General features: G+C 61.0%; 2 protein-coding genes across 2 annotated transcripts; both read left to right on the forward strand.

Moving 5' to 3' along the window:
* The first annotated feature begins 2,789 nt into the window (after nucleotides 1-2,789).
* LOC138113336 (maestro heat-like repeat-containing protein family member 7) lies at nucleotides 2,790-8,161 on the forward strand. The gene is made up of 15 exons (XM_069021490.1): nucleotides 2,790-2,910; nucleotides 3,422-3,486; nucleotides 3,596-3,745; nucleotides 3,928-4,076; nucleotides 4,400-4,547; nucleotides 4,793-4,980; nucleotides 5,069-5,206; nucleotides 5,496-5,610; nucleotides 5,783-5,920; nucleotides 6,129-6,305; nucleotides 6,440-6,589; nucleotides 6,736-6,837; nucleotides 7,234-7,336; nucleotides 7,579-7,635; nucleotides 7,926-8,161. Exons 1-15 carry the CDS (start codon nucleotides 2,790-2,792, stop codon nucleotides 8,159-8,161), a joined length of 2,037 nt encoding a protein of 678 aa, XP_068877591.1.
* A 3,868-nt stretch (nucleotides 8,162-12,029) lies between these two features.
* On the forward strand, nucleotides 12,030-17,402 carry LOC138113310 (maestro heat-like repeat-containing protein family member 7). The gene is made up of 15 exons (XM_069021473.1): nucleotides 12,030-12,150; nucleotides 12,662-12,726; nucleotides 12,836-12,985; nucleotides 13,168-13,316; nucleotides 13,640-13,787; nucleotides 14,033-14,220; nucleotides 14,309-14,446; nucleotides 14,736-14,850; nucleotides 15,023-15,160; nucleotides 15,369-15,545; nucleotides 15,680-15,829; nucleotides 15,976-16,077; nucleotides 16,475-16,577; nucleotides 16,820-16,876; nucleotides 17,167-17,402. The coding sequence occupies exons 1-15, from the start codon at nucleotides 12,030-12,032 to the stop codon at nucleotides 17,400-17,402; spliced, it is 2,037 nt and encodes a 678-aa protein (XP_068877574.1).
* The last annotated feature ends 788 nt before the right edge of the window (nucleotides 17,403-18,190 follow it).

Consider the following 18,190-nt stretch of genomic DNA (forward strand, 5'->3'; position numbering starts at 1 on the left):
AACGAGGCATCCGGGCCAGCCGGAATGCCAAAACGGGGGATACTGTGGGCACAACTGCACGTGGTTTGGCAAAAGGCTCCAGCAGAATTGGCCATGGTGGCTTTCTCTTGACTCGCCAGCCTCCCAGCAATGCTTGGCAGCTTCAGCTGCAGCCTGTGCCCCTGGACTGACTTCAGTGGCTGTGCTTGAGGGCAGACTGGCCTTCCAGTCAGGCGTCCCAAGGCAGCAGCATTGGTGCCACCGTGAGAGCGAGACTCTGATGGGACACGAGCCCTGCGCTGCAGCTGCCGTCCCTCTCCTCCATGCAGGCACCTTACAGACAACGTGCATGAGCTTCGAAACTAAGTCCTGGACTTGCTTGGAAGAAAGGAAGCAGCCGCAGGCGCTGAAGAAAAGCAGGGACTTATATGGCTCAGTTTTGCTCACCACTTGGGGAATCACAGAATCCCAGAGCACTTTGTGTGGGAAGGTATCTTAAGGATCATCCAGTTCCAGCCACCCCGCCATGGGCACAGGTGGTGTGCACGCACACCTGTCACTAGAATTGGAAGAACGCTTGGCTGCCATGTTTACCTTTTCCCCTCCTGGATTTCAAGCTAAGAGGAAAAGATCAGCTGGTTAAAGCTGAATCTTGTAGCTCACGGAACTTGGAATAGGAGTCTTCAATGGGACCTGGTATGTCCATTCAACCTTTGTAAGACCTCATGGTTGGAGCTCAGCCCTGTCCAGCCCAGGCACAGGCTCCAGGCTGGTCCATTTCAGCATCCCCGAGTCTTTGTGGCTTCCTGTGCACCCTGAGACTTCTGAATCCATTCTTGAATTCCCAGTTACTGCTGTGCAGGACGTGAGAACACAGTGCTTGGAACAGCCTGTTTGGCTCATTCTTGGGTTTCTGCTCCCGACTAAAGTAATAATCAGGAGTATATGCTGATGCACAGGTATAGCTGAACACCAGGGACTTTCTATGGAGTGTCTAAAACCTTGTGTGACTGCCCAGAGACTCTAAAATCCAGAGGTGAAAAAGACGGCTTTGCTATTTAAGAATCCTAGAAATTTTGACATCTGATTTTTCTGGTCAAGGATTTTAATGCCAGTGCGGAAATGACAAAAATATTAAAACTTGTTTTCATTGGTAACCCCTTTTAAACGGCATCAGTAAACTTACAGGGGACAGGGTGTGACACTGGGGATGATACTTGGCTTTAGATGTGGGAGAATAATGTTTTGCCCAGTTTCACCCAGGAGTTCAAGTGTTCCCAGGGCTTTGTTCAACTGGTCATTGCAGGTAACTTCCACTAAATGCAGAAGGATATCCCAGAGGACTTCTGGAGAATGTGCCCTAGGGATAGGGAGAAAACCTTGAAAATGATCAGCAGGGTCTGAAAACCTTTAAAAAAAAAAAAAGTTAAAGTAGATATGGCTCTGTGGCTTTTCAGGCATGACTCTTTGGGGCCGGAGGAAATGTTTGCCTTGCATCAGCTGCAACGTAGACAGACGCGCAGCAACTGGAGTGTTGAACATCAGAGACTGGGCTAATGTTTTTCCCAGGAAAATAGACAGAAGATCACAAGGAAACATGACAGTGTCTCTGTACAATCTAATTGTCCTGTGAAACTCAGAAGCTGGTGATGCTCTGGTGCTACTGCTAATCCCTTCCACGAAAAAATTCATTCCAGGAAGCAGCAACATCTCCTCTCAGATACCGAGTGTTGCCACCAGTTGCTCCAGGTGCTCCTGCCAACAGCCCCCTGTAGGAAGGAGCACAGCCCCCACTGCGCCTTGGCCTTGGCTGCCCTCTGGCAGAGAAGCCCCCCGGGGGCACAGGTCTCTGGGGCAGGAGACGGGCACCAGCGCTGCCAGGGCACGGGGGGCTGGCAGGTCTGCTTCGGCGGGGACTCTGCCACACCTGCTGATTTCAGCGCTCCCCGGGGCCCCGGGGTCAGAGCAGCATTTGCGCCCTGGCCCACACGTCCTGTGTCTGTGTCACAGCCCCGGCTTTAGGATGGCCACCGGCCGGGACGTGTCCCAAGGAGGCCGTGCCAGCTTCTGTGGAAGACCCCGTGCCCTTCCTGCCATGGCTGTGTTGGTGGCCGTGGGGGCTCCTGGTGCTGCCTCGAGCCCACAGAGCAGGGGAGCGTTTGCTTATGGATTGAGCCATTCCTAAAGCTGCTGTCGGGCTGTCTTAGGCACTTGGGGCAAGGGATTCCTTCCAACCTGGGCCACTTGGGGTGGGCTGGGGGCAGCCCCAGGGCAGGTGGCGGTGTGTCCAAGGGCTCTTTGTGACACAGTGCACCACCGTCACCATGGGATGGAATGGGACAGGGTGTCCAAGGGCCCTTTGTGACACGTGCTGACATAGGTGCTGGCGGTGACGCGGCCACACCACAGTGCTCGGAGCACGCGACAGGACAGGACAGAACAGAGCGGTGCTGTGAGGAGCCCCCGCACAGTGCACTTGTTCTTTGCTGGCCCGGAGCCTTTCCGAGGCGTTACTCCTGCAGGTGACCTCGAGGCCAGACCATAGGACTTGGTGACCCACGGCCTGCCTGAGGCTTCTCTTCTGCAGGTGCCCTCGAGGGCAGACCGTGGGACTCGGTGCCCCGGAGCTTTTCCAAGGCATCTCCCATCCCTGTGGCCGGTGCCCTCGAGGCCAGACCGTGGGACTTGCTGTCCTTGCTTCCCAAGACTTCTCTCTTGAAGGTGCCTTCAAGGCACGACTGCAGGACTTGCTGACCCGGAGCTTTTAAGAAGCATCTCTCCTGCAAGTAGCCTTCAATCCAGTCAGTGACATGGAGCAGAGACCCCCAACCATGCCCAAGCTGGCCTGGGTGGAGGAGGATGAAGAAGGCCCTGGAGCTGTCCCAGAACAGCAGCTAGAAGAGGTGGAGCAGTTCCAGCTGCCACAGGAGGGTGAGTGGCAGAGCTAGGCCGCAGTGCTGGTGCCTTCAAGGCACAACTACAGGACCTGCTGACCCGGAACTTTTTGGAGGCATACCTCTTGCAAGTACCCTTCAATCCAGTCAGTGACATGGAGCAGAGACCCCCAACCGTGCCCAAGCTGGCCTGGGTGAAGAAGGAGGAGGAAGAAGGCCCTGGAGCTGTCCCAGAACAGCAGCTAGAAGAGGTGGAGCAGTTCCAGCCGCCACAGGAGGGTGAGTAGCAAAGCTGGGTCACAGGGCTGGTGCCTGCAGCCAACTTGGCCCCATCCCGTCCCGTCCCATCCCGTCCCATCCTGTCCCGTCCCCTGGGGACATGCAGATGGACAGGACGGAAGAGGGGCCGGGGCAGAGCCCCCCACAGCAGCCGTGCTCCATCCCCTGGGCATACCGGGGCTGTCCCTGCCTGGGGAGCGCAGGGCTGGGCTGTGTTCTCCGGCCTCTCCTGCAGCCCCTCAGCTCTGGCTGCGCTCGCTCTTTACCAGACCCAGCCGTGGACCGGACACAAGAGCACAACCCCGCCCGTGGCCGCTTCCGCAGAACAGCGCAGGTACCTGCAGCCATCCCCACCTGGGCTGGGCCTGCTGTCGCTGCTCAGCCAAACACCATGCTTGGAGCACCCCATGGAACATCCTTCTCCTCTTGCCCTCCTCTTACAGATGGTTTGCAAATTCATCAAGAGCATTCGGGAGAAAGAGACCAGTGTCACGGGCACTGGGGTCATACCATACTCAGAGGTCTTCAAACACGAGGCCAGTGCCGCCCTGCTGGATTTGCTTGTGGAGCAGGGTGTTTCCAGTCCAGAACAAGTAAGCAGCATGTGGCCAGGGTTCAATTCCCCCAGGAGTCACATGGCTTCCCAAGCCACGCCTGCTGGTCACTTTAAGCCTTTGAGGCCATCCCAGGGTGGTGGGAAGGGAAGCAGTTCTCTGGGGAAGCTGGGGACATTACTCCCTCTGGCAGCTTCCAGCTCTCCCCGTGCCTTCTCCAGGTGCCTGCCATGGTGAGGTACATCCACCGATGGCTCATGGCCAATGAGCCTGCTGAGCACAGGCTGGACAATACCCTGCTGGAGCTGACAGAGGCACAGCCAGCTGATGTAGTCATGACTCTCCTGCGTGTGGCCCCATCGTGTGACAGGTATGGGGCCCACCTGCCCAAAGGGCTCAGGGCTCACCAACCCATCACCCTGTGGAGCCTGTCTCCCAGGCGCGTGACAAACGGAGAGTTCCAGGGCCCTCTGGCTCCTCCATTTTCCAGCCCTGGCATGTCAGCCCCTGAGCCTGCTGCCATGCTCCCTCCCTGCCCCTCAGGGGCCAGTGCCCACAGGGCTGGGCTGCCTGGGTGCTGCTGGTGAAGGGCCGTGGGCAGAAGCAGAGCTGGCAGTCAGCCCGGGCCCCTACAGCTGCCCAGGCCACGGTGCTGTGGCTGACACCCCCCGACACAGAGTTCTGACCCCACAGAGCTGCTGCGACCATGTGGATGACAATCATGTCCTCGCCCAGGACTGCGGAGCTGGCGCAGCTGCTGCTCCTCGATGTGCTGGGGAACTGGCCAGAGCACAGCATGCGCACCTCCGATGGCGACAACACAGATGTCTTTGCCCTGGCTGTGAGTTTCTGGAACTGGCCTTTGCTCGCCCCCAGGCCACCTGTCCATCAGCTCTCCATCCTCCTGCCCCCACTGCATCTCCCTGCCTCAGGCGCTGGGCTGAAACCTGGGCTAGGGGCAGGTTCAGGGGCACCAGGCCAGGTGCTCCGCCTACGTCTCCCCTGGCCTCCCCCTTCCATGCTCTGGCCCTGCCACGTGGACGCCTTGGCACTGGGTGCTCTCTCAGGGTGGTTTGTCCTTTGCAGGCAACTGTGGTGATGTGGAAGATCCTCCAGATGCCCTGTGTCCCACACGTACTGATATTATTTTTCCCCCGCCTCTTTGCGTATCTCCTCTTCCAAGTGTACTTCAGCACACTGGATACGCCAGAGGAGGTCAATACCTTCTGGAAGGGATGCCAGGAGGAACACGGCCTTGCCACCAACCCCAGCAGGTGCTCCATCCCAGCCCTCCTGTCCCTCCCATGTTGCCAGGGCAGGAGCCAGTCCCCCAGCGTGACCTGCGCTTTGCTCTGCACATAGGTTTGCAGTGCGGACCCTGAAGGCCCTGCTCTGCCTTCTCCAGTGTGAGCACGTGGTGATGGCAATGGAGCGCAAGTGTGGCTGGGACACGCTGCTCTGTGCCGACACCCACCACTATGCCATGGGTCTGCTGGCCAGGTGAGAGCCCCTTCTCCCCGCTGCCCTCGGCATTTGTGCCCTGTGCCCAGGGTGCCCCACACGGTGGCCATGGTCGTGGGCCAGAGGGCCTTGTCACCGAGGAACAGCTGAGCTGACCGGAAAAGGCCGGGAGAGGAGGGTTGCCCCGGAGCAGCCGCCTCCCAAAGGGCTCAGGTCCCTTCACAGGGTGGTCGGGAAAGACCAGAACTATGTGACCAAACCTGTCCTGGGACAGGTCTGCCCCCCCCCACCCCAGCTCAGGGCCTGAGTGCCTTTTTCTGCCTTCCAGGGAGATGAGACGAGCATCGCTGCACTTGTGTAAAAGCATCTTATGCTGTCTCCTTGAGATGCTCAGCAAAGAGATGCCATACTGGGATTTCCCCGCCCTGGCGTTCCTTGTGGAGGTGAGCCCGATGGCCAGCACTGCCTCGCTGAGCTGCCTCCCAGCTCTCTGCCCTCCCGTAGCCGCAGCTGCCTGGGACGGTGCCCGCGCCCTGTGCTGCTGCCTGGGCCCAGCCCTGTGCGCTTCCCGGCTCCTGCCGGCCGGCTCCCCTGTCACTGCCCTGTGCCTTTCAGGTCCTGGAGTGCCTGGACCTGAGTGAATGCAGTGACAGCATAATGGATGTCGTAACAAGACACCTGAAGAGCGAGCGCAGGGAGATGCGTCGCCTGGCACTCAGGGTCCTCCTCCTGCTCAGGGATGATCCCTCAATGGTGAGAAGCGGGCAGCACCTGAAGCTGCGCTGGCAGCGTGGGGCTGGGGAACGCAGTCGCTTGGGCTTGGCCAGGCTTCGGGCACTGAGGCAGCTGTTTCCAGCTCTCCTGCCTCCTGGTTCAGCTGCCCGAGTGCTTCGGGACAGCCCTTTGGCCTCTGGGCCCTACTGTAGCAGGGTGGCGTTGCACAGCCTTGTGTTCCGCACAGGCCGAAAGAATGTGGAGCCTGAATAAAAGCCTTGTGGTGCTCCTGCGGGATAGTGACAACGACGTGGTTAGGATGACCATCGTTCTCCTGAGTTATTTCTTCCTGGACAAGGATGCCCCGATACCGAGCCCCATCGCCCTGCAGCTGGCTGAGGCCCTCCTGCCACTCTTTGACCACGTAAGGCTCTGTTGCCCCCAGGCAAGGCCACTGGATGCCGCCTAGATACTGTGTACCCTGTGGGTTTTCAGGCCTGCGCCCAGGTGGGCCTGGAGCAGCTGATGTTGAGGTCTTTTTTTCTTCCTTTCATACAGGATGACAGCCAGGTGCAGCTGCTCTCCATGTTTGTCTTCAGAACACTGATGTCTTTTGTCATAGAAAAAGAGCCCCTGAAAACACAAGTGTGCCAAAGCCTGCTCCCACTCTTCTTCCACTGCCACGATGAGAACCAGCACGTGGCAGAGGTGAGGACTCGTGCCCTGGGATGGAGATGGGCTGTCTCCTGCCCTGGCGCCTCGCGGGCTGCAGCCTTCCTCCTGGCCTTGGCACAGGGACGCGTGTCCTGTGCCCTGGGCCGTGGTGCCATCTCCGGGTCTCTGCTGCTCACCAGGCTTCTTGGGAAACGCTGCTTTGTGCGGTCCAGTTTCTGAAGAGGAGAGATCTCGAAAACCTGGTGAAGAAGGAGAAGCTGTGGAAGTTTGCTGAGTGCCTGGTAAGGACGGCCTGGCCGCAGCCTGGAGAAGCCCCCTGCCCCCGGCGCTCAGTGTGCGGGGCTGGCAGCTGTGCTCCCTGTCCAGTGCTGCACCCAGGGGCGCCAGCCTGTGCCCCACACGCTGCTCCCTTCCCTGGGCCGCGCGGGCTCTTCTCCAGGCTCCTCTGGCCCCGAGCCGGATGCCGAAGGAGCGCCGGCCCAGCTGGGCTGTGGGGCGGGGCGGCACCGCGGCTCCCCGGGCAGCACCCGGCCCTCGGCCCTCTCCAGAGCCCGGCGCCAGCGGCTGCTGGCCGGGCCTCGGGGCTGTGCGGGCAGGGGAGGCAGTGCCGGCCGTAGGGAGCGCCCGGCCAAGGGGCTGAGCCCGCGCTAACCCTTCCCTCCTGGCGCTCTCTGCAGCTGGCAGAGGACAGGAGCCGAGCGGCCGATCACCTGAGCCTGGCCCTGCCGTACCTGGAGAACCCGCAGGAGTCCCTGCGAGAGGCGGCCGTCAGGTTCATGGGTGAGCCACGAGGCCGGGGCCCCTCCCCGCCCCGCCGCAGCTCGGCCCCGGTCCCGCCTGCTGCCCCGGCAGCGGGATCCGGGCCCGGGGCCGTGGAGCCCCGCCTTCCCCTGGGGCGTCAGGATGCGGCAAGAGTCCGGGCTGAGCCCTGCCGGGGGGAGGAGAGCGTGTGGCCGCAGGGCTGGCAGCGCCGGTGTGGGGCAGCCGTGCTGCTGGGGCTGTGACAGGCTCTGTGTTCCCAGAGATTGCCGGGCGGAGCATGAGGGGGCAGCACAAAGAGCTCCAGCTCATGTGCAAAGGTGAGTGAGGGCAGCGGGCTGTCAGCGGGGGCTGGTGGGGGGATCTGCAATTCCTGCCCCGGCTGCGGAGGGCTCTGCTCCCTGTGCGGACGAGGGGCGGCATGGGCAGAGCACAGAGAGGTTTCAGGGCCGCGTGGGGCATTGGTGGCCAGCACCTTTGGGCTGATCCCGTCGGTCCCTGCTCCCTCCTGGCCATGGCAAGAGCGGGCTGGGATGGCCCTGGAAGGGGGCTCTCCTCGGGTCCCCGCAGATCCGGGATCTGACCGTGGCTCTGTTCCTCTCTCTTGCAGCCCTTGAACAGCTGACAGAGGACATCAGCCCTGCCGTCTCCAACCTGGCACTTCAAACATTGTACGCTCTCCGGTCACTAGAGACATCTCGATACTCCGTATTCCGGAGGCTGCAGGATCAACTCCGCAGGGCATGGAAGACACGGCCTCGGCTGTCGAGCCTTGGCCGGCTGCGTTTCTGGAGCTCTGCGAGAGCTGATCTGGGAGGCTCTGCCTGCTGGGGCCACCTGAGCTAGAGGGGATTTTCTTTTCTTTAAGAATTTTCTTTTCTTCTCTATATTCTGTAGAATATAAATATAGAATGTGTTATAATACCCAGACTCCCAGGAGCTTTCTTTTGGTGCCCAGTATCGGCAGGGCATAGGGGAAGATGGGAGAAGGGGTGCTCGCGCTCAGCAAGTTGCCCAAGTGTGCGGTGTGGAAGGGAAAATGGCCAGAAGCTCCTTGGCCTTTGGTGGGTCTGCTGAAGCCTAAACGCTGCCGACAGAGCGGGTACGCAGGGGCCAGAGCTGCGGGGATCCCTGCGGGACTGGTGCCGGGAGATGGCCACAAGCCCTGTCCCAGGCAGGAGCCGCCATCTGTGTCCTCCGGCCCGTGCGCTGCTGCCTGGGTTGCTGAGGGCTCCAAGGTGCCTCTTGATCCGGCTCGTCTGGAGCTCTGTCAGGGCTGTGCTGCTGCCGGGCAGGTTGGCCAGGCTGGGGGAGACCCTGAGGGGACAGGGCGGTGGTAGGCCGTGAAGGGAGGAGGTGCTGCGGAGGCCCTGACGGGACAAAGCAGTGGGAAGGCACGAGGAGGATGTGTGAGGGAGTGGGTGGCAGGAGGCTACAAGGGGACAGGAGGCCCCTGAGGGGCTGGGGTGGTGGGAAGGCCTGAGGAATTGGGTGTCAGAGGCCATAAGCAGCCCCCAGGCAGCCACCTCGTTCCTGCTACCCGGCTGCTCTGGCGCTTCCCCGACACGTCTCCCAGGCCTGTGGCAGAAGCCCTTGAAGCTGGGCGTCAGCAGGACAGTGGGGACCAGCCTGAGGTGCCCAGGCTGGGCTGGCTGGGGACAAGGAGGGAGGGCAGAGGGGCCCTGCCGGGGCACGGCCACTGGGTGCTGCCAGTCCCCACGGCTGCCCAGGCCACGGTGCTGTGACCGCAGCCCCCCTGACACAGAGCTCTGAGCCCGCAGAGCTGCTGCCACCATGGGACGGACGGCGATGTCTCCTTGAGCAGGGCTGCCCAGTTGCTGCTGCCAAAGCGGCTCTGGACGCCACAGAAACGGCACCAGAGTGTGCCCAGGAACAGCAGGAGCCCGAGCGCCGGCACCTGCTCAACGAGGCATCCGGGCCAGCCGGGATGCCAAAACGGGGGATACTGTGGGCACAACTGCACGTGGTTTGGCAAAAGGCTCCAGCAGAATTGGCCATGGTGGCTTTCTCTTGACTCGCCAGCCTCCCAGCAATGCTTGGCAGCTTCAGCTGCAGCCTGTGCCCCTGGACTGACTTCAGTGGCTGTGCTTGAGGGCAGACTGGCCTTCCAGTCAGGCATCCCAAGGCAGCAGCATTGGTGCCACCGTGAGAGCGAGACTCTGATGGGACACGAGCCCTGCGCTGCAGCTGCCGTCCCTCTCCTCCATGCAGGCACCTTACAGACAACGTGCATGAGCTTCGAAACTAAGTCCTGGACTTGCTTGGAAGAAAGGAAGCAGCCGCAGGCGCTGAAGAAAAGCAGGGACTTATATGGCTCAGTTTTGCTCACCACTTGGGGAATCACAGAATCCCAGAGCACTTTGTGTGGGAAGGTATCTTAAGGATCATCCAGTTCCAGCCACCCCGCCATGGGCACAGGTGGTGTGCACGCACACCTGTCACTAGAATTGGAAGAACGCTTGGCTGCCATGTTTACCTTTTCCCCTCCTGGATTTCAAGCTAAGAGGAAAAGATCAGCTGGTTAAAGCTGAATCTTGTAGCTCACGGAACTTGGAATAGGAGTCTTCAATGGGACCTGGTATGTCCATTCAACCTTTTGTAAGACCTCATGGTTGGAGCTCAGCCCTGTCCAGCCCAGGCACAGGCTCCAGGCTGGTCCATTTCAGCATCCCCGAGTCTTTGTGGCTTCCTGTGCACCCTGAGACTTCTGAATCCATTCTTGAATTCCCAGTTACTGCTGTGCAGGACGTGAGAACACAGTGCTTGGAACAGCCTGTTTGGCTCATTCTTGGGTTTCTGCTCCCGACTAAAGTAATAATCAGGAGTATATGCTGATGCACAGGTATAGCTGAACACCAGGGACTTTCTATGGAGTGTCTAAAACCTTGTGTGACTGCCCAGAGACTCTAAAATCCAGAGGTGAAAAAGACGGCTTTGCTATTTAAGAATCCTAGAAATTTTGACATCTGATTTTTCTGGTCAAGGATTTTAATGCCAGTGCGGAAATGACAAAAATATTAAAACTTGTTTTCATTGGTAACCCCTTTTAAATGGCATCAGTAAACTTACAGGGGACAGGGTGTGACACTGGGGATGATACTTGGCTTTAGATGTGGGAGAATAATGTTTTGCCCAGTTTCACCCAGGAGTTCAAGTGTTCCCAGGGCTTTGTTCAACTGGTCATTGCAGGTAACTTCCACTAAATGCAGAAGGATATCCCAGAGGACTTCTGGAGAATGTGCCCTAGGGATAGGGAGAAAACCTTGAAAATGATCAGCAGGGTCTGAAAACCTTTAAAAAAAAAAAAAGTTAAAGTAGATATGGCTCTGTGGCTTTTCAGGCACGACTCTTTGGGGCCGGAGGAAATGTTTGCCTTGCATCAGCTGCAACGTAGACAGACGCGCAGCAACTGGAGTGTTGAACATCAGAGACTGGGCTAATGTTTTTCCCAGGAAAACAGACAGAAGATCACAAGGAAACATGACAGTGTCTCTGTACAATCTAATTGTCCTGTGAAACTCAGAAGCTGGTGATGCTCTGGTGCTACTGCTAATCCCTTCCACGAAAAAATTCATTCCAGGAAGCAGCAACATCTCCTCTCAGATACCGAGTGTTGCCACCAGTTGCTCCAGGTGCTCCTGCCAACAGCCCCCTGTAGGAAGGAGCACAGCCCCCACTGCGCCTTGGCCTTGGCTGCCCTCTGGCAGAGAAGCCCCCCGGGGGCACAGGTCTCTGGGGCAGGAGACGGGCACCAGCGCTGCCAGGGCACGGGGGGCTGGCAGGTCTGCTTCGGCGGGGACTCTGCCACACCTGCTGATTTCAGCGCTCCCCGGGGCCCCGGGGTCAGAGCAGCATTTGCGCCCTGGCCCACACGTCCTGTGTCTGTGTCACAGCCCCGGCTTTAGGATGGCCACCGGCCGGGACGTGTCCCAAGGAGGCCGTGCCAGCTTCTGTGGAAGACCCCGTGCCCTTCCTGCCATGGCTGTGTTGGTGGCCGTGGGGGCTCCTGGTGCTGCCTCGAGCCCACAGAGCAGGGGAGCGTTTGCTTATGGATTGAGCCATTCCTAAAGCTGCTGTCGGGCTGTCTTAGGCACTTGGGGCAAGGGATTCCTTCCAACCTGGGCCACTTGGGGTGGGCTGGGGGCAGCCCCAGGGCAGGTGGCGGTGTGTCCAAGGGCTCTTTGTGACACAGTGCACCACCGTCACCATGGGATGGAATGGGACAGGGTGTCCAAGGGCCCTTTGTGACACGTGCTGACATAGGTGCTGGCGGTGACGCGGCCACACCACAGTGCTCGGAGCACGCGACAGGACAGGACAGAACAGAGCGGTGCTGTGAGGAGCCCCCGCACAGTGCACTTGTTCTTTGCTGGCCCGGAGCCTTTCCGAGGCGTTACTCCTGCAGGTGACCTCGAGGCCAGACCATAGGACTTGGTGACCCGCGGCCTGCCTGAGGCTTCTCTTCTGCAGGTGCCCTCGAGGGCAGACCGTGGGACTCGGTGCCCCGGAGCTTTTCCAAGGCATCTCCCATCCCTGTGGCCGGTGCCCTCGAGGCCAGACCGTGGGACTTGCTGTCCTTGCTTCCCAAGACTTCTCTCTTGAAGGTGCCTTCAAGGCACGACTGCAGGACTTGCTGACCCGGAGCTTTTAAGAAGCATCTCTCCTGCAAGTAGCCTTCAATCCAGTCAGTGACATGGAGCAGAGACCCCCAACCATGCCCAAGCTGGCCTGGGTGGAGGAGGATGAAGAAGGCCCTGGAGCTGTCCCAGAACAGCAGCTAGAAGAGGTGGAGCAGTTCCAGCTGCCACAGGAGGGTGAGTGGCAGAGCTAGGCCGCAGTGCTGGTGCCTTCAAGGCACAACTACAGGACCTGCTGACCCGGAACTTTTTGGAGGCATACCTCTTGCAAGTACCCTTCAATCCAGTCAGTGACATGGAGCAGAGACCCCCAACCGTGCCCAAGCTGGCCTGGGTGAAGAAGGAGGAGGAAGAAGGCCCTGGAGCTGTCCCAGAACAGCAGCTAGAAGAGGTGGAGCAGTTCCAGCCGCCACAGGAGGGTGAGTAGCAAAGCTGGGTCACAGGGCTGGTGCCTGCAGCCAACTTGGCCCCATCCCGTCCCGTCCCATCCCGTCCCATCCTGTCCCGTCCCCTGGGGACATGCAGATGGACAGGACGGAAGAGGGGCCGGGGCAGAGCCCCCCACAGCAGCCGTGCTCCATCCCCTGGGCATACCGGGGCTGTCCCTGCCTGGGGAGCGCAGGGCTGGGCTGTGTTCTCCGGCCTCTCCTGCAGCCCCTCAGCTCTGGCTGCGCTCGCTCTTTACCAGACCCAGCCGTGGACCGGACACAAGAGCACAACCCCGCCCGTGGCCGCTTCCGCAGAACAGCGCAGGTACCTGCAGCCATCCCCACCTGGGCTGGGCCTGCTGTCGCTGCTCAGCCAAACACCATGCTTGGAGCACCCCATGGAACATCCTTCTCCTCTTGCCCTCCTCTTACAGATGGTTTGCAAATTCATCAAGAGCATTCGGGAGAAAGAGACCAGTGTCACGGGCACTGGGGTCATACCATACTCAGAGGTCTTCAAACACGAGGCCAGTGCCGCCCTGCTGGATTTGCTTGTGGAGCAGGGTGTTTCCAGTCCAGAACAAGTAAGCAGCATGTGGCCAGGGTTCAATTCCCCCAGGAGTCACATGGCTTCCCAAGCCACGCCTGCTGGTCACTTTAAGCCTTTGAGGCCATCCCAGGGTGGTGGGAAGGGAAGCAGTTCTCTGGGGAAGCTGGGGACATTACTCCCTCTGGCAGCTTCCAGCTCTCCCCGTGCCTTCTCCAGGTGCCTGCCATGGTGAGGTACATCCACCGATGGCTCATGGCCAATGAGCCTGCTGAGCACAGGCTGGACAATACCCTGCTGGAGCTGACAGAGGCACAGCCAGCTGATGTAGTCATGACTCTCCTGCGTGTGGCCCCATCGTGTGACAGGTATGGGGCCCACCTGCCCAAAGGGCTCAGGGCTCACCAACCCATCACCCTGTGGAGCCTGTCTCCCAGGCGCGTGACAAACGGAGAGTTCCAGGGCCCTCTGGCTCCTCCATTTTCCAGCCCTGGCATGTCAGCCCCTGAGCCTGCTGCCATGCTCCCTCCCTGCCCCTCAGGGGCCAGTGCCCACAGGGCTGGGCTGCCTGGGTGCTGCTGGTGAAGGGCTGTGGGCAGAAGCAGAGCTGGCAGTCAGCCCGGGCCCCTACAGCTGCCCAGGCCACGGTGCTGTGGCTGACACCCCCCGACACAGAGTTCTGACCCCACAGAGCTGCTGCGACCATGTGGATGACAATCATGTCCTCGCCCAGGACTGCGGAGCTGGCGCAGCTGCTGCTCCTCGATGTGCTGGGGAACTGGCCAGAGCACAGCATGCGCACCTCCGATGGCGACAACACAGATGTCTTTGCCCTGGCTGTGAGTTTCTGGAACTGGCCTTTGCTCGCCCCCAGGCCACCTGTCCATCAGCTCTCCATCCTCCTGCCCCCACTGCATCTCCCTGCCTCAGGCGCTGGGCTGAAACCTGGGCTAGGGGCAGGTTCAGGGGCACCAGGCCAGGTGCTCCGCCTACGTCTCCCCTGGCCTCCCCCTTCCATGCTCTGGCCCTGCCACGTGGACGCCTTGGCACTGGGTGCTCTCTCAGGGTGGTTTGTCCTTTGCAGGCAACTGTGGTGATGTGGAAGATCCTCCAGATGCCCTGTGTCCCACACGTACTGATATTATTTTTCCCCCGCCTCTTTGCGTATCTCCTCTTCCAAGTGTACTTCAGCACACTGGATACGCCAGAGGAGGTCAATACCTTCTGGAAGGGATGCCAGGAGGAACACGGCCTTGCCACCAACCCCAGCAGGTGCTCCATCCCAGCCCTCCTGTCCCTCCCATGTTGCCAGGGCAGGAGCCAGTCCCCCAGCGTGACCTGCGCTTTGCTCTGCACATAGGTTTGCAGTGCGGACCCTGAAGGCCCTGCTCTGCCTTCTCCAGTGTGAGCACGTGGTGATGGCAATGGAGCGCAAGTGTGGCTGGGACACGCTGCTCTGTGCCGACACCCACCACTATGCCATGGGTCTGCTGGCCAGGTGAGAGCCCCTTCTCCCCGCTGCCCTCGGCATTTGTGCCCTGTGCCCAGGGTGCCCCACACGGTGGCCATGGTCGTGGGCCAGAGGGCCTTGTCACCGAGGAACAGCTGAGCTGACCGGAAAAGGCCGGGAGAGGAGGGTTGCCCCGGAGCAGCCGCCTCCCAAAGGGCTCAGGTCCCTTCACAGGGTGGTCGGGAAAGACCAGAACTATGTGACCAAACCTGTCCTGGGACAGGTCTGCCCCCCCCCACCCCAGCTCAGGGCCTGAGTGCCTTTTTCTGCCTTCCAGGGAGATGAGACGAGCATCGCTGCACTTGTGTAAAAGCATCTTATGCTGTCTCCTTGAGATGCTCAGCAAAGAGATGCCATACTGGGATTTCCCCGCCCTGGCGTTCCTTGTGGAGGTGAGCCCGATGGCCAGCACTGCCTCGCTGAGCTGCCTCCCAGCTCTCTGCCCTCCCGTAGCCGCAGCTGCCTGGGACGGTGCCCGCGCCCTGTGCTGCTGCCTGGGCCCAGCCCTGTGCGCTTCCCGGCTCCTGCCGGCCGGCTCCCCTGTCACTGCCCTGTGCCTTTCAGGTCCTGGAGTGCCTGGACCTGAGTGAATGCAGTGACAGCATAATGGATGTCGTAACAAGACACCTGAAGAGCGAGCGCAGGGAGATGCGTCGCCTGGCACTCAGGGTCCTCCTCCTGCTCAGGGATGATCCCTCAATGGTGAGAAGCGGGCAGCACCTGAAGCTGCGCTGGCAGCGTGGGGCTGGGGAACGCAGTCGCTTGGGCTTGGCCAGGCTTCGGGCACTGAGGCAGCTGTTTCCAGCTCTCCTGCCTCCTGGTTCAGCTGCCCGAGTGCTTCGGGACAGCCCTTTGGCCTCTGGGCCCTACTGTAGCAGGGTGGCGTTGCACAGCCTTGTGTTCCGCACAGGCCGAAAGAATGTGGAGCCTGAATAAAAGCCTTGTGGTGCTCCTGCGGGATAGTGACAACGACGTGGTTAGGATGACCATCGTTCTCCTGAGTTATTTCTTCCTGGACAAGGATGCCCCGATACCGAGCCCCATCGCCCTGCAGCTGGCTGAGGCCCTCCTGCCACTCTTTGACCACGTAAGGCTCTGTTGCCCCCAGGCAAGGCCACTGGATGCCGCCTAGATACTGTGTACCCTGTGGGTTTTCAGGCCTGCGCCCAGGTGGGCCTGGAGCAGCTGATGTTGAGGTCTTTTTTTCTTCCTTTCATACAGGATGACAGCCAGGTGCAGCTGCTCTCCATGTTTGTCTTCAGAACACTGATGTCTTTTGTCATAGAAAAAGAGCCCCTGAAAACACAAGTGTGCCAAAGCCTGCTCCCACTCTTCTTCCACTGCCACGATGAGAACCAGCACGTGGCAGAGGTGAGGACTCGTGCCCTGGGATGGAGATGGGCTGTCTCCTGCCCTGGCGCCTCGCGGGCTGCAGCCTTCCTCCTGGCCTTGGCACAGGGACGCGTGTCCTGTGCCCTGGGCCGTGGTGCCATCTCCGGGTCTCTGCTGCTCACCAGGCTTCTTGGGAAACGCTGCTTTGTGCGGTCCAGTTTCTGAAGAGGAGAGATCTCGAAAACCTGGTGAAGAAGGAGAAGCTGTGGAAGTTTGCTGAGTGCCTGGTAAGGACGGCCTGGCCGCAGCCTGGAGAAGCCCCCTGCCCCCGGCGCTCAGTGTGCGGGGCTGGCAGCTGTGCTCCCTGTCCAGTGCTGCACCCAGGGGGCGCCAGCCTGTGCCCCACACGCTGCTCCCTTCCCTGGGCCGCGCGGGCTCTTCTCCAGGCTCCTCTGGCCCCGAGCCGGATGCCGAAGGAGCGCCGGCCCAGCTGGGCTGTGGGGCGGGGCGGCACCGCGGCTCCCCGGGCAGCACCCGGCCCTCGGCCCTCTCCAGAGCCCGGCGCCAGCGGCTGCTGGCCGGGCCTCGGGGCTGTGCGGGCAGGGGAGGCAGTGCCGGCCGTAGGGAGCGCCCGGCCAAGGGGCTGAGCCCGCGCTAACCCTTCCCTCCTGGCGCTCTCTGCAGCTGGCAGAGGACAGGAGCCGAGCGGCCGATCACCTGAGCCTGGCCCTGCCGTACCTGGAGAACCCGCAGGAGTCCCTGCGAGAGGCGGCCGTCAGGTTCATGGGTGAGCCACGAGGCCGGGGCCCCTCCCCGCCCCGCTGCAGCTCGGCCCCGGTCCCGCCTGCTGCCCCGGCAGCGGGATCCGGGCCCGGGGCCGTGGAGCCCCGCCTTCCCCTGGGGCGTCAGGATGCGGCAAGAGTCCGGGCTGAGCCCTGCCGGGGGGAGGAGAGCGTGTGGCCGCAGGGCTGGCAGCGCCGGTGTGGGGCAGCCGTGCTGCTGGGGCTGTGACAGGCTCTGTGTTCCCAGAGATTGCCGGGCGGAGCATGAGGGGGCAGCACAAAGAGCTCCAGCTCATGTGCAAAGGTGAGTGAGGGCAGCGGGCTGTCAGCGGGGGCTGGTGGGGGGATCTGCAATTCCTGCCCCGGCTGCGGAGGGCTCTGCTCCCTGTGCGGACGAGGGGCGGCATGGGCAGAGCACAGAGAGGTTTCAGGGCCGCGTGGGGCATTGGTGGCCAGCACCTTTGGGCTGATCCCGTCGGTCCCTGCTCCCTCCTGGCCATGGCAAGAGCGGGCTGGGATGGCCCTGGAAGGGGGCTCTCCTCGGGTCCCCGCAGATCCGGGATCTGACCGTGGCTCTGTTCCTCTCTCTTGCAGCCCTTGAACAGCTGACAGAGGACATCAGCCCTGCCGTCTCCAACCTGGCACTTCAAACATTGTACGCTCTCCGGTCACTAGAGACATCTCGATACTCCGTATTCCGGAGGCTGCAGGATCAACTCCGCAGGGCATGGAAGACACGGCCTCGGCTGTCGAGCCTTGGCCGGCTGCGTTTCTGGAGCTCTGCGAGAGCTGATCTGGGAGGCTCTGCCTGCTGGGGCCACCTGAGCTAGAGGGGATTTTCTTTTCTTTAAGAATTTTCTTTTCTTCTCTATATTCTGTAGAATATAAATATAGAATGTGTTATAATACCCAGACTCCCAGGAGCTTTCTTTTGGTGCCCAGTATCGGCAGGGCATAGGGGAAGATGGGAGAAGGGGTGCTCGCGCTCAGCAAGTTGCCCAAGTGTGCGGTGTGGAAGGGAAAATGGCCAGAAGCTCCTTGGCCTTTGGTGGGTCTGCTGAAGCCTAAACGCTGCCGACAGAGCGGGTACGCAGGGGCCAGAGCTGCGGGGATCCCTGCGGGACTGGTGCCGGGAGATGGCCACAAGCCCTGTCCCAGGCAGGAGCCGCCATCTGTGTCCTCCGGCCCGTGCGCTGCTGCCTGGGTTGCTGAGGGCTCCGAGGTGCCTCTTGATCCGGCTCGTCTGGAGCTCTGTCAGGGCTGTGCTGCTGCCGGGCAGGTTGGCCAGGCTGGGGGAGACCCTGAGGGGACAGGGCGGTGGTAGGCCGTGAAGGGAGGAGGTGCTGCGGAGGCCCTGACGGGACAAAGCAGTGGGAAGGCACGAGGAGGATGTGTGAGGGAGTGGGTGGCAGGAGGCTACAAGGGGACAGGAGGCCCCTGAGGGGCTGGGGTGGTGGGAAGGCCTGAGGAATTGGGTGTCAGAGGCCATAAGCAGCCCCCAGGCAGCCACCTCGTTCCTGCTACCCGGCTGCTCTGGCGCTTCCCCGACACGTCTCCCAGGCCTGTGGCAGAAGCCCTTGAAGCTGGGCGTCAGCAGGACAGTGGGGACCAGCCTGAG

Source organism: Aphelocoma coerulescens, chromosome 7 (genome assembly GCF_041296385.1).
Source record: "Aphelocoma coerulescens isolate FSJ_1873_10779 chromosome 7, UR_Acoe_1.0, whole genome shotgun sequence".
Taxonomy (NCBI): domain Eukaryota; kingdom Metazoa; phylum Chordata; class Aves; order Passeriformes; family Corvidae; genus Aphelocoma; species Aphelocoma coerulescens.